Genomic DNA, 12,521 nt, shown 5'->3' with positions numbered 1-12,521 from the left:
ACTGTAAACTCTGTGAGGGTAGAAAACATGTCATTTTTGTTTTTATATCTTGGTGCCAGGCACAGTGCCTACAGGGGCTTCATGAATGTCTGTTATTAGACTGATTCTATGCTTTGCAGTCCTATGGCATCGTGAGCAGATTGTCAGTGTTTTAAAATATAGGCTTTTGCAGCAGGGAGCCATTAGGGATCATTGAAAGGGTTGTGTAGGTTCACAGATTCAATCCAGCTCACTTTTCAACTCCTCTTCAAATCTAGGCTTAGCTTATGGTCCACCTGCCATGTTTGGCCATGATATATGTGTGCTCTTGGACCAGCTGAATGTGCTGTCTGTCCACCCACTTGTCATAAACTGGGTAATATGAGGGAAAAGTTGAACACTTTTGTTAAATATATTGATGGAAATGTGAGAATGTATTATATAAGGTTTTTCATTTAATAGAATTCTGTATATCCTCATCACTAAAGCAGCGTGGGCTGGGGCTTGGAAGCAGGTTCATTTTTATAGCACTGAAGGTTACAGTGATATTCCTTGAAACAGGGTTTTACCTGTAGCTGGAAATCATGTACATAGCAGTCACTTTGTCAGCCTTGAAGATGGAAGTTCTGCATTAGCTCAGTTGGTTAGTTCATGGGGCTGGTGACACTGATGTTCATTTCCCATATGTGGCAGCTGGCTTGGCTCTGTTCCATTGCTTGAGACTACAGCTGCAGTCAGGAATCTATGCTTTTGGTCAAAACAGGGACCAGGCAAGAGACTGTTAATTAGGATTCGTACAAGTTCATTCTCACTAGTGGAAAAGTAACTTTAAATATCCACACATTGTATTGATCAGGTCAGGTGCTGCATCCAGGTGAAATGGGCCAAGTTAAGGTAAAAGCTGGTTTAGAGGGGGCACATGGGTACCAGCAACCCCAAAGATCGAGCCGAGGTCAAATAGGCTAGATACAGAGGTTATATAGAACAGAGGCTTTCCCATTGGGTGAGAGTTTTAGTAAAACTGATCAAAATATCAAGACAGTAACAACAACAAACTGGTGCATGTGCTGTGTGCAGAGCATCGTGGTGGGCACTGGAAGGCTCCCCATTGGACCTGACCTTTGTCAGTGCTTCAGCTCCAAACAACATGTACCTTGTTCTGGGAGCAGCACAAACCTGTATATAGTGACAATAACTTTTATAACCAGGGAATGGATAGACAGCCTTTGTTTTGGGATCATTAATTACAATTTGGTTCAGCTATTGTTGGTGACCTACCTACCCCTATTAGACCCCAAAAGGCTGTTCCCAATTTCTCAGCCTAGGCACTTGCTTTCCTCCTATTTCCTTGTGCCTTGCTTGAACCCTGCACTCTGACCCCTGCCTGTATAATCAAATTCTTCTTCTTCCTGTGACATACTGTCTAGTCAGAAACTCTGAATGCTGGCCTGCTCCATTTATGTAATCTCTGTATCTAGCCTATTTGACCTCAGCTTGATCTTTGGGATTGTTGGTACCCATGTGTCCCCACTAAACCAGCTTTTACCTTGACTTGGCCCCTTTTACCTGGATGCTTTGGCATCTACACTGCTGTGCGCCATTGGTTTTAGCCTATCTTGTTTTGGCACCCTTTGGCCTGCTCTGTCTCTCATGCTCTTGGTCTAGGGCTGACAGAAACCATGACAGAGAATTTATCTTGTCATCATAGCTTTTTTTATTAGAAGTTGCTCATTGTTGTTGCTTTGTTGTGAGCACATAACTGGTTTTAGCTTGTAGGACTTCAAGGTTATAGGAATATCCACTTCAGGTTTATTATTTATCCCTTCCTGAGAAAAGAGTTTTGCTCTATGTGGCTAAGCTAGTGAATTTCTGAAGTCAAACAGCAACTTCTTTTTTCTCTGCCTGGAAAAGTAGAAGATTTAGGATAGTGGCAGCTAGAGAAAATGGATGATCTTTTACAAATCCTTGTGAGGGCTGGGTTGAAGAAAGGAAATATGTGCAGTTAAAAAATATGTGTCAAAAAGCTGTGCCTCTTAGGCATTCCTAAATTAGGAAGAATATTACCCATGCTGGTGAGTGTTTCATTTATTTTGTAGTTTGGACAGGCTGTGTTAAAAAAAAATGATCCACACTGCTTGGGCATATCTTTGTCTGTGATATAGTACAGTAAAAGCCTGTTATCCAGCCAACTAACTGACAAAGGGAAAAGCTGAAGAGAGTGTCATCTCGGATACCTTCTCCAGGAGGAATCATCACTCAGGCAACCAAGAGATGCTGCTCCTTCCCAGAACAGGGAGAGGAAGATTGCAGTGGAAGGCAGCCGGTGGCCCAGGAACAGCCAGCCACCCCAACAGAGGAGCAAGATAGGAAATATGGAGGAAGAGCAGAGAAAGAAAAGAAACTGTGGAAATGCTAAGCTTCAGAGCAGTGCTAGGGAACAAGTGAACTAGGGCAAAGTCAGTGAGTCAGTGAGCCACAAGCCCTACCTCTACACTGACCTTTCCAGTGAGCTAGAAGAGAACCTCATAATAACAGAAATTATCATATAGATTTGAATAAATGCATGTTAAATCATGGCCCCTGGAACAAATCAACTACGAGTCTCAGTTAATCAGAATTTTAAATGACCATAACTTTTTTTCCCAATATGTGGGATAACGAGGTTCTACCCCATCAGTTAGTGGAGAATTTTGGATGGAGATCCTCATTCATTATCACTGCCTTGGCCTCCTTGAAAGAGTGAGTTAGAAAAATAATTCTTTTTTTTTTTGCATGAGTTTTAAAAAAAAATATTTGTTGCTTATATTTTGTTATGACCCAATAGATGTTTCCCACTGAACCCCAAAACAAATCCACTGGAAAACTGCCCAATAATGTGGTTGTGCATGTTTAATAGTTCTTGTCACTTTCTACTTTTGTAGTTCATGGATTGTTCAAAGAAAAGAAAAAAGTCTGTACTTTAACTTTGATAGTGGAGGCAATGTGGAATAGCGGATAGAAGGATGGACTTGGAGTCAGGAAGACCTGTGTTCAGATTCTGCCTGTGACACTTATTAGCTGTGTGGCCGTAGTCAGATCATAAACTTTCAGTCTCAGTTCCCTCATCTCTAAAACGAGTGGTTTTTTGTTTTTTTTTTTAAAAAGGGCTGCCTTGCAGTATTGTTGTTGTTTTAAACAGGGTTGCTGTAAGATCAAATGAGATACTGTGTAGAATCTGCTTTATAAACCTTAAAACACTGTAGAAATGTCAGTATTATAATACTGTAGTACCAACGTTGTCCATTATATTTGACCTGAGTTAAATTGTCTTTTAAGTGCAGATTTGAATTACATTGTTGTAATCTTTTTTTATATTGTTCTTTTGACTCTACGCTCTTCATTCTGCATCAGTTCATACAAGTCTTCCTATATGTTTCTGAATTTTTCATGTTTGTAAGATCTTGTGAAATCATAGCTCTAGAGGTGGAAGGAGTCCCAGCGGTCATCTGCTTCATTTTACAGGTGAGGATAGTAGGGACCCAGAGATCAGGTGTCTTGCCCAAGATCACAGAAGTAGTAAGCATCAGAGGTGGGATCTGATCCCAGGTCCTCTTACTAGTATTACATTATATTCCTGTGCCTTAGTTTGTTCAGCCATTTTTCAGTCAATTAGTCTGTCAACCAATAGGCATTTATTAGGTGCCCGCTATGTGTTGGGCACTGGAGATACAACAACAAAAGTGAAACAGGCCTTGCTGCCTTCAAGAAGGAGACCACATACACCCATATAAGTGTTTACAAGTCAAATACAAGGCAGTCTTGGAGATGAAGATACTAGCAGCTGGGGGATCAGGAAAGGCTCCCCACAATAGGTGGCTCTTGAGTCAAGTCTTAATGGAAGCCAGAAATTCTGAGAAGAGGAGGAGAGGAAAGAAAGCATTCCAGATATGGGGGACAGCCAGTGCAGAGGCACAGAGATGGCGGATGGAGAGCTTTGTGTGGAAGTAAATCAGGATGGCTGAACTGCAGAGTGTGTGGAGGGGGCAACATGTAAGAGACTGGAAATGGAAGAAGGGACCAGATTGTGGAGAATTTCAAACACCAAATAGAGTTTACACTTGGTCCTAGAGTAAGAGGGAGCCGTTAGAGTTTATTGAGTAGGGGAATGATGAATGCATGTCTGCACTTGAAGAAACCACTTTGGGAGCTGAAGGGAGGATGGGCTGAAGTCCAGAATATTTTCAGGAAACATAGAAGGATCCAGCAGAAAGAGTCTGGAGATTAAAGAGGGAGAAGTAAGGAGAGTAGGGGAGCTCTGTTGGAGAAGACTGAAGGGCTGAGATCTAGCTGATGTGAAGAGGAACTGACCTTGTTGAAAAGGACCTGGAGTAAATGAGGAAATAGTAGGGGATGAAGGTGAAGGGTGGTGAGGTGAGGAAGAGGGAAAAGTAAGTTCTTGGAGAACCCTCTGTTTTCTTCAAAATATATGAGGTGGGGTCCTCATATGATGAGAAGCTATGGGAGGCTGAAGGAAAGAAGAGAAGTTTGGAAACAGCTGTTATGGTAATCAAGATAGAGAATCAATTAGAGGGGTAAAATAATTGCCTCAACTAATCGTTGGGCACTATTTTATTTCCAGCTTTTTGTTGTTACAGATAATTTTTGTATGGGTTTTTACAAGTGGCATGAAATAATTGCTAACCAATGAATGAGGTTTCGTGGAACCTCTGGGCTCCTTTTTCTTTTAGTCTTTATTCTACTAAAGGTCCACTAATAAGAATTGCCAAGCCATTGAGATTACGGCTCATTAAATAGAAATGTTTTTCTTTCTGTGATTCTTGAAGGATATAATAAATGAATCCATAGCAATCATATTTGATCATTCACATTGGATTTATTGTTGGTACCAGGTTGCCATCACTGGAAAGCTTTGAAAATGCAAAATGCCCTTTTTTTTGGCCAGTATTGTGTTCAACTATTCTTCTGACTTTTTGTCTAATTCACAAAAGAAAAGCGCTATCGATGATATTTTGCAGGCTCATGTGTGTCAGGATGTCTAATAATTTGCAAGTGAGATGCTTGCACCCAAAGAATTACTTCCTCTTTTAGCTCCAATTCTGTGGTAAATAATTTTAATGTGATGGGAAATTCCTGTGGTATGGCATTTAGCAGTATTGGACTAAGCATTGTCTTCTTGTCTTTCTGTTTTCATGTGAAAAGTGCACTTTTATTTCCTCAGGATCTCTAGCAAACTGGTTTTGACAGTCCAAAAGTTTAGTTTTTTCTTGCAACCCGGATTAAAGTGTACAGTGCACTATTTCTTAAATTAACCTGGGTAACAACTGATGGTTGACAGGATGAGGAATGCCTCTCAATGTCTATTCAATTTGAAGAAAAATTGATGAAGATGGCACTTTGACAATGTGACGCTTCTAACACCATGCTTGTCATTCCAGCACTCGGGCATTGGGGGAGCGGTGGCAGGCAAGAAGAACAGGACCTGGAAGAACCTAAAACAAATTCTTGCTTCTGAAAGGGCATTGCCATGGCAACTCAACGATCCTAGCTGTATGTGGTTTAGATACTTTGCGTGTGTTTATAAATAATATGCCCATAAGTAACTGTTTTAAAACAAACCTAAATTTTTTGTGTGTGTCTACACCATCATTGTTAAGCACATTCCATTTTTAAGACAGTGCAACTGACAGACTTATATCTCTTCAGTATTTTATAGAAGGGGCCTATAAAGAGAATATGTATTTTCACGTGGAACTATAATGTATATAAAGTGTTTGGTAAAACTTAAAGCACTATATTTTTGCCAGCTAAACGTATACCACATTTATATGTAGTTGTTTCTGGTCCCCAAATAACTGATTACAGAGATTACTCACTACCTGCTCTTTATATAGTAGCTAGTGAGTTCTGTCACTAGAAGTCTTTAAGTGGAAGAAGAATAACTAGTTGGGGATTCATGCTCTGAGTAAGGGTTAAAATAGATAACTTGCAAGAGGTTTCTTCTGACTTTGTGGTTCTGGTTTCTTTTTTTGTCAGACTTAACATTTCATGACAGCCTAGGCTAGTATGTGCTGACATAATGTGGCTCTATATTGCTTGAGCTTATTTTAAAAATGTTTTGCTCTTCTATTTTGTTCCAAAATAGAGTGGAACCCTACTTGAATGTTTTGGAGCATAGATTGACTACCACCTTGACTAACTATGTTATGTCAGGCATAGACTGGGTGGATTTGTCCTGGAGACATGACTTATGCTGTATTATGTTTAAGTCTAAGTAATAAGATGTATTATGAGGCTCCCTTCTACCACTTTTGGGAATACAGTATAAACAATAAGCTTATATTATGCTTCACTCTATCTCTGGCTCTCTGCTAGGGCATTTCTTCCAGCAAACTAAGTTGAAGCTGCTTGTAAGACACCAGGTAGCTGAATGAAAATGAAAACATCCAGTCACTGAATATTGATTTGTAGTGCTGTCAAACATTCTGATGGTTTAAAACATCTTAAAGACAGAGAGATTCTTTCATTTAAAAAACAAATCTTACTTTGAGCTTAACTAGTGAGAATGAGAGTAGCAGATCTTAGTCTCCCGATTATAGCAGTTTTGTAGGAACAAGGGATTGCAGTGTGGAAGAGCAGAACCAGTCTTGGATGTAGCCCTTGGTGAATCAGTGCATAATAACTGAAGAAATTTCATGGCTATCCTAGCTTGTATGCTTTCGTCACATTTTTCTTAGTCCCCAGAGAGTCCTATAAGTATGTAATAATTTAACTAAATTTTATGAGTCTTGTAAATTGTTTGAAAAGTGCTTACGTCTTTTTTTCCCTCCTTTTAGACTTCAGTATAGATGCCCCTCCTTCCTTTAAACCAGCCAGGAAGTATTCTGATATTTCAGGACTTGTTGTAAGTATTAATTGATGTCTGTAACTAAAATTGGCAAAATTCCCTGATAAGCATCTGCTTGGACAGTCCATCCTTCATGTATGAAAATGATATTGTTGACTTTACCAGGAGGACATTTCCTTTGAGTAGTTTTCTGGTAGTGATGTTCTGCTCTAGTGCCTTACCATGGAGTCGGGGCAAGGCTTAGTTTTTGAAGACTATCCCCTGGAAGCAGATCTGGAAAGGCTTTGCATCCAGCCTTTGTGATGAGACCAGCCAAGCTAAATTTAGAGAGCCTGGTCACCAAGAAGACTGACCACTAACTAGGTGATGAATTTTTTTCAGCCACAGCAATTCATGAAACAGCCTACTCAGGCATAGGCGGCATTGTGTTTTGCATCTTTGGAGGGGTATAGTCACATAATTGATATCACAGATCCTCGAAATATTAAAGATGGATGGAAAAACAAACCACACCTAAGACTTTTTTTTGTGACAAACCACATATTTATAAGATCACCCTCACCATGAAAGGCAGCCCAATAGAATGCCAAGAGCGCTGCTCTGAGAGACTGGAAACCTGTTGTGAGTCCCCTCTTCACTTAGCCACCAGTTTTGCTCCCTTAGACAAGTCATTGTGATGAGCCAGGGCGGGGCAGTGGAGTGAGCGGATCCCAGGACTTGCCGTAAGAAGGCCAGCTTTTGAATCCTACCTTAGACACTTAGTAGCCGAGAGACTGTGGGAAAGGCACTTAAACCCCTCTGAATCTCAATTTCCTCTTCTGTAAAATGAAGGAGATGAACTAAATGACCTAGCTATCCTTTATCTATTATCTATTATCTTTTATATCTATTATCCTTTGAAAGCTGGGCACTCATCCCAACCCTTTCACTAATTTTCTGTGTGACTCTGGACAAGTCAGTTAAGGTCCTTGGGTCTCCATTGCTTCAGCTGTAAAATGGGAAAAAGAATAACACCCACATGAAGACAAAGACCTGAGCCAGATCATCTTTTAAGGTGCTTTTCAGTTCTAAGATTCATGATTCTATGGGGTGTTACGCAGAGGGGTAAACATTTGTAGAGAGGGGAGCCATGCCAAAAGAGCATCAGACTTACCCGTACATTGCATTTAGCGAGGTAGCTCCCATTTGTCTTTCATTTTATTGATATATTTTATTTTGTCACAGGAGATACATCTCAACAACCATGGAAATACCGGCAATTTATATTGCCTAGAAATAATTTAAGTTTGAAAGCATTAATTAAAACTTTTTTTTTCAAACAGTAAGCGATTATTAAGTACTTGCCATGTGCCAGGTGCTATGCTAAGTGCTTGGATTACAAAGAAAAAAAAAAGCTAGTGTGTGTCCTCAGGGAGCTTACATTCTAATGGGAAAGGGAATGGGTACATAAATAAATATATAGCAGGTACATAGAGAGTAGATGGAAGGTGACTTTAGAGGTGAAGACACTTGTAGCTGTGAGCACCAGGGCTGTCAGGAAGATCACTTAACCTTTCTGGCCTCAGCTCCCTCATCTACAGGAGTACGTGTCACTTTCCACTTTGGTAGATTACTGTTTGTTAACAGAAAGGAATTATGCTTTAACTTTAGTAATTTAGTGTAGCAACAATGTGGCTAGCAGCTGCTACTGGGAGTGTAAGACCCAACAAGGCCAGCAGCAAGAGCTGCCAGCACAGATTCTTTTGATCTGCTTTACTAAGGAAAGTAACGTTAAGGGGGTAACAATCTTACTTTAATCCAACATACAAATATCATTCACTTAGTTCAGGAGGAAAAGCCTGCACCCTGAACATCAGAGCAAATACAAACCAATTACAAATATACATTATAAACAGACTAAATACAAATCAACACCTGGGTTAGCGAAGCTGGAGGGCAGTTACAACAGCTTGCCCAGATTCACTGCGCCACTGTTCCAGTGAGTGAGAGCCCCAAGCAAACAACTCTGTTCTCTCTTTTTATGCAGTCCTTAGACATCATCAGACCAGAACTTAGGCAGATACCATTGGCTCTAGTCTTAGCAACTCCCCTTGGGGCCCTGGAGGCTTCCTGCCCCTCTCTAGTTTGCTAACCAGCCTGGGGCTTCACATCTAATTAGTAAAAGGGCATGGGCCTGGGGTTTAGCATCTAGTTAGCAAAAGGGTGTGTGCCTGGAGCTTTTCACCTAGTAAGATTCAGTCAAAGGCACTTAGCATTCTAAAACAGTAAAAAAGTCCCACCTTAATTACCAATATTCTTAGTAACAGTGTTCTCTCTTTTTTTTTTTACTTAACTTTTGTAAAACTATATATTTTGGTCAATGCTATACATTTAGTGACTTTTAAAATAATTTTCTTAGTAGGAAAACAAGTGCGTTATTGCATTGGCATTGCTCATTCAGGACATTATCTGGCTTCTATTGGGAGAAAAAACCAGCATTTTGGTTAGGCAGAAGACTAAATGTAGAGGAAAAATTGGGCCAGTTACTTTTGAAATGCATACATGTTACTATTGAAGTTTTTAAAAACCGTTACCCTTTGAATGTTTGTGGTTTAGATATTTCAGTTGCCTAATGAGAGATAGCGTATAATATGTGGTGAGAAGAACACTGGTCTGGGAGGCAGGATATCCAGGTTTTAATCCTCTTATCTGCCACCAGTTAGCTCTGCCCTCAGGCAAGTCACATAATCTTTCTGGGCTGTGGTGTTCTCCTCTGTAAAAGGAAGAGATTAGACTAGATTATTTGTAAGGTTCCTTTCCAGATCTTTTTGAAATTTGACTTTTTAACCCTTTATTATTATCAAAGAAAATGAAGTAATCCAATTTGTTGTGTGAATAAAAATTATTCATATGCTTTCAATCTTATGTCTCATATCAAAATATAGGAGTCCTGTTTCCATAGGAACTGACCAAAATACACACATAAGCTTCATATGTGATAATATGTCTCTGTGGCACCGATTTGGCTTATAAAAATGTTTGTTAGAACTTTAGAACTAATTGCTTATTATTGCTGTTACTCTTATAGTTGCCCCCAGAAAGCAGAATACTTTACAGAAATGTCTTAAGTATTTAAAAGTAACAAGTTGTGAAGTTTGGGTTAGGGCTTTTACATCAGAGTTTTAGGACCCTGGGTAGAACATATTAAGAAGGAAGTTCTTCCTTTAAGTTAAATCCTAAAATCTTTCTCGTTTAACATTTAAGCTAAGGCGTCTATTTTCATTTCAAAAAATGTTTATTACTAAGTGCTTTGGGAGTTAGAAGAAGAAAGACACAATTCCTGTCCTCATGAAGTTTATATAAACCAGTAGTATTTATGCCAATCATTATAATATAAGATTTGATGTGAAAATGCATTATGAGATGGATGAAATTCTCTGTTAATTCAAAGAAGGCCAGGGGATATAGAAAACAACAGAAGAGATGACAGTTAAACTGTACCTCGCACATGGACAGAAATTGGGCAGGTGGAGTTGTCCAGTATTCCAGTTAATAGTTTATTATTAATTCAGCTCTTTTACCAGCAGCCTTTGTCTTAATTATTAATGATCATATAACTGTCCAAACCTGATATGATATCACAAGTGAAACAGCAGCTTGTCTGGAGCCAAGAGTTAGGAAAACATGCATTCAAAATAGAATGGTCAGATACAAAATTCTGTGTCCATATCTTGGGTCCTGACATTTTGGGGAAAATCAATTCTACTGATTAGCTAGTGAAGCTATAACATACCAACTAATTATCTTCAGTAGAGAGTAGTTAATATTTCCCCAGTTAAGCTCTGCTTAATACCAGTTTTATTAAAGGATATTAGAGAATGGTGAAAGAAGACACCTGGACCCAACAAAACCTTTAAACCAACATTTTTTTCATATGAAGCATTTATAGAGCAATTTGTTTTTGGCAAAACAATATGATAAGTTTGGTATTTTTTATTGCTGCCCCATTTTCCAGATAGGATATAGTGACACACAGAAGCCAAATAATTTAAGCTATCTGAGGGAAATTCTCAGGGGCAGAAGAATAGACTTTGCATTGATTGAAGACCTTGGGTTCTTAATTAATTTCAGCTTGATTAGTCCTTTGTCAGCTAAATTAAATTTTGAAACCTTTTATAATTTTTTTTTCTGAAGTGAGTTCTGGATGACATGCTTTATCTTGAAATCTTCAGGAGAAGCTTCCTATGAGCTAGATGGGAAATGGGTATTATCTTGGTCTTGCAGATAGCAAAGCAAAAGCAGAAAGAGAGGAGGGACATGATGTATATGGATGGGGAATAAAGATCTTAGTCATAATGGCTTCTTATTCTGTTAATGAGAAGCACTGCTGGAAGCCCGTTGGTAGTTTCTTCCTTGCAAGGCCCTGAATGATTAACTGAACTTGGGTGGATTAATGAATCTCTACCTAAGTGAACAATTTAGTTCTTTCTCAGTGGCAACATAAAACATTCATGTATATACATTCAACTTTTAAAATAATTTATATTTTAAAGATAATTTGCACTTTTAACTTTTTAATATAGATATTTCTTTGATTTATATTAATCATTAATGTTTCTCTTCCAGGCAAACTATACAGATCCACAGAGCAAGTTAAGATTCAGCACGATTGAAGAATTTGCTTACATTCGGATGCTCCCTTCAGATGTAGTTACAGGCTACCTGGCCTTGCGAAAGGCCACAAGCATAGTTCCCTAAGCCTGGTAAAATTTCTGAGAGGAAGCATGGAACTTTTTCAAAGGCAGACTTTGGACTCAAGATTTTGTTTCCAGGAAACATTCATATTGTTGTCAATCTGAAAATGCCAGTGTTGTGCCTTGGAAAGAATGTTTGGTTTTTAATATAATTTAAGATTTTTCTTTATTTGCTTTTTTAGAAGTTTGACATTTTCAGCTAAATTAAATACTAGCACATTTTGGGTTTGCCCCAAGTATTTGACAAGGCAAATGTAATAAAGCATCACTTTTTATTTATTTCAGTAGTTGGTTCAGCCCAAGCATTTCTTTAAATTTTTGCCCCCCAATACTTGCTAGTTTTCTTATGTAACACCATAACATTCTCTATATAATTAAAAAAAAGTGTTATTAATACCTTTCATTTTATCACGTTCATTTTTGCATATTGTCTCCCCATCACTCCTTCCCCAATTGAAACCTTAGTTTTAACAAAGAAAACCTGGTAAGCAAACACAATGGACACACAATGAACACAGCTGACAATGTATCAGAAATTCTGTCTTCAAAGGCTCCTGCCTCCACCAGGACGAGGAAGACATATTTCCTCATTTGTTCTCCAGAAATGTTACTGGTTTACACTTGCTCAGGCTGGCTTCCCTTTAATCTTTTCATCTCCATTGTTTTAGTCATTGCATTTTATATAATATTTAAATGGGTCATGTAGGAACCAAAAGGTTTTCCTTATTCTTGGGACTGGATACTCTCTCGGTATTTTCTCTTGAGAACACTCTCTTCCATTTCCTCTACTTTGATAGGAATGTAGAAAACTTTGCGGTGGTCTAGAAGAGAGATGTCAAGCATGCAGCTGCAGCCTGCTAGCCACTGCACGAAACACCCCCAAGTACAGCCTGAACCAGATTTAAAATGTGATTGAGAAATATTTAACAAAGTACATGAGAATGCAATAAAATGTAGATAACATT

General features: G+C 38.8%; 1 protein-coding gene across 1 annotated transcript in view; it reads left to right on the top strand.

Annotated features, from left to right (window-relative positions):
- The window catches only part of INO80C (INO80 complex subunit C), a 50,183-nt gene extending 38,225 nt beyond the window's left edge, over positions 1 to 11,958 (top strand). Inside the window, exons 3-5 of the mRNA XM_036740265.1 lie at positions 5,415 to 5,526; positions 6,813 to 6,880; positions 11,429 to 11,958. Of these exons, the coding sequence (XP_036596160.1) occupies positions 5,415 to 5,526; positions 6,813 to 6,880; positions 11,429 to 11,560 (312 nt within the window). The 3' untranslated portion in view covers positions 11,561 to 11,958. The remainder of the gene's footprint in view (positions 1 to 5,414; positions 5,527 to 6,812; positions 6,881 to 11,428) is intronic.
- The last annotated feature ends 563 nt before the right edge of the window (positions 11,959 to 12,521 follow it).

This window comes from Trichosurus vulpecula, chromosome 1 (genome assembly GCF_011100635.1).
Source record: "Trichosurus vulpecula isolate mTriVul1 chromosome 1, mTriVul1.pri, whole genome shotgun sequence".
NCBI classification, from domain to species: domain Eukaryota; kingdom Metazoa; phylum Chordata; class Mammalia; order Diprotodontia; family Phalangeridae; genus Trichosurus; species Trichosurus vulpecula.
Note: the sequence above shows the minus strand (reverse complement) of the source record. Positions and strands in the feature narration are given on the sequence as shown.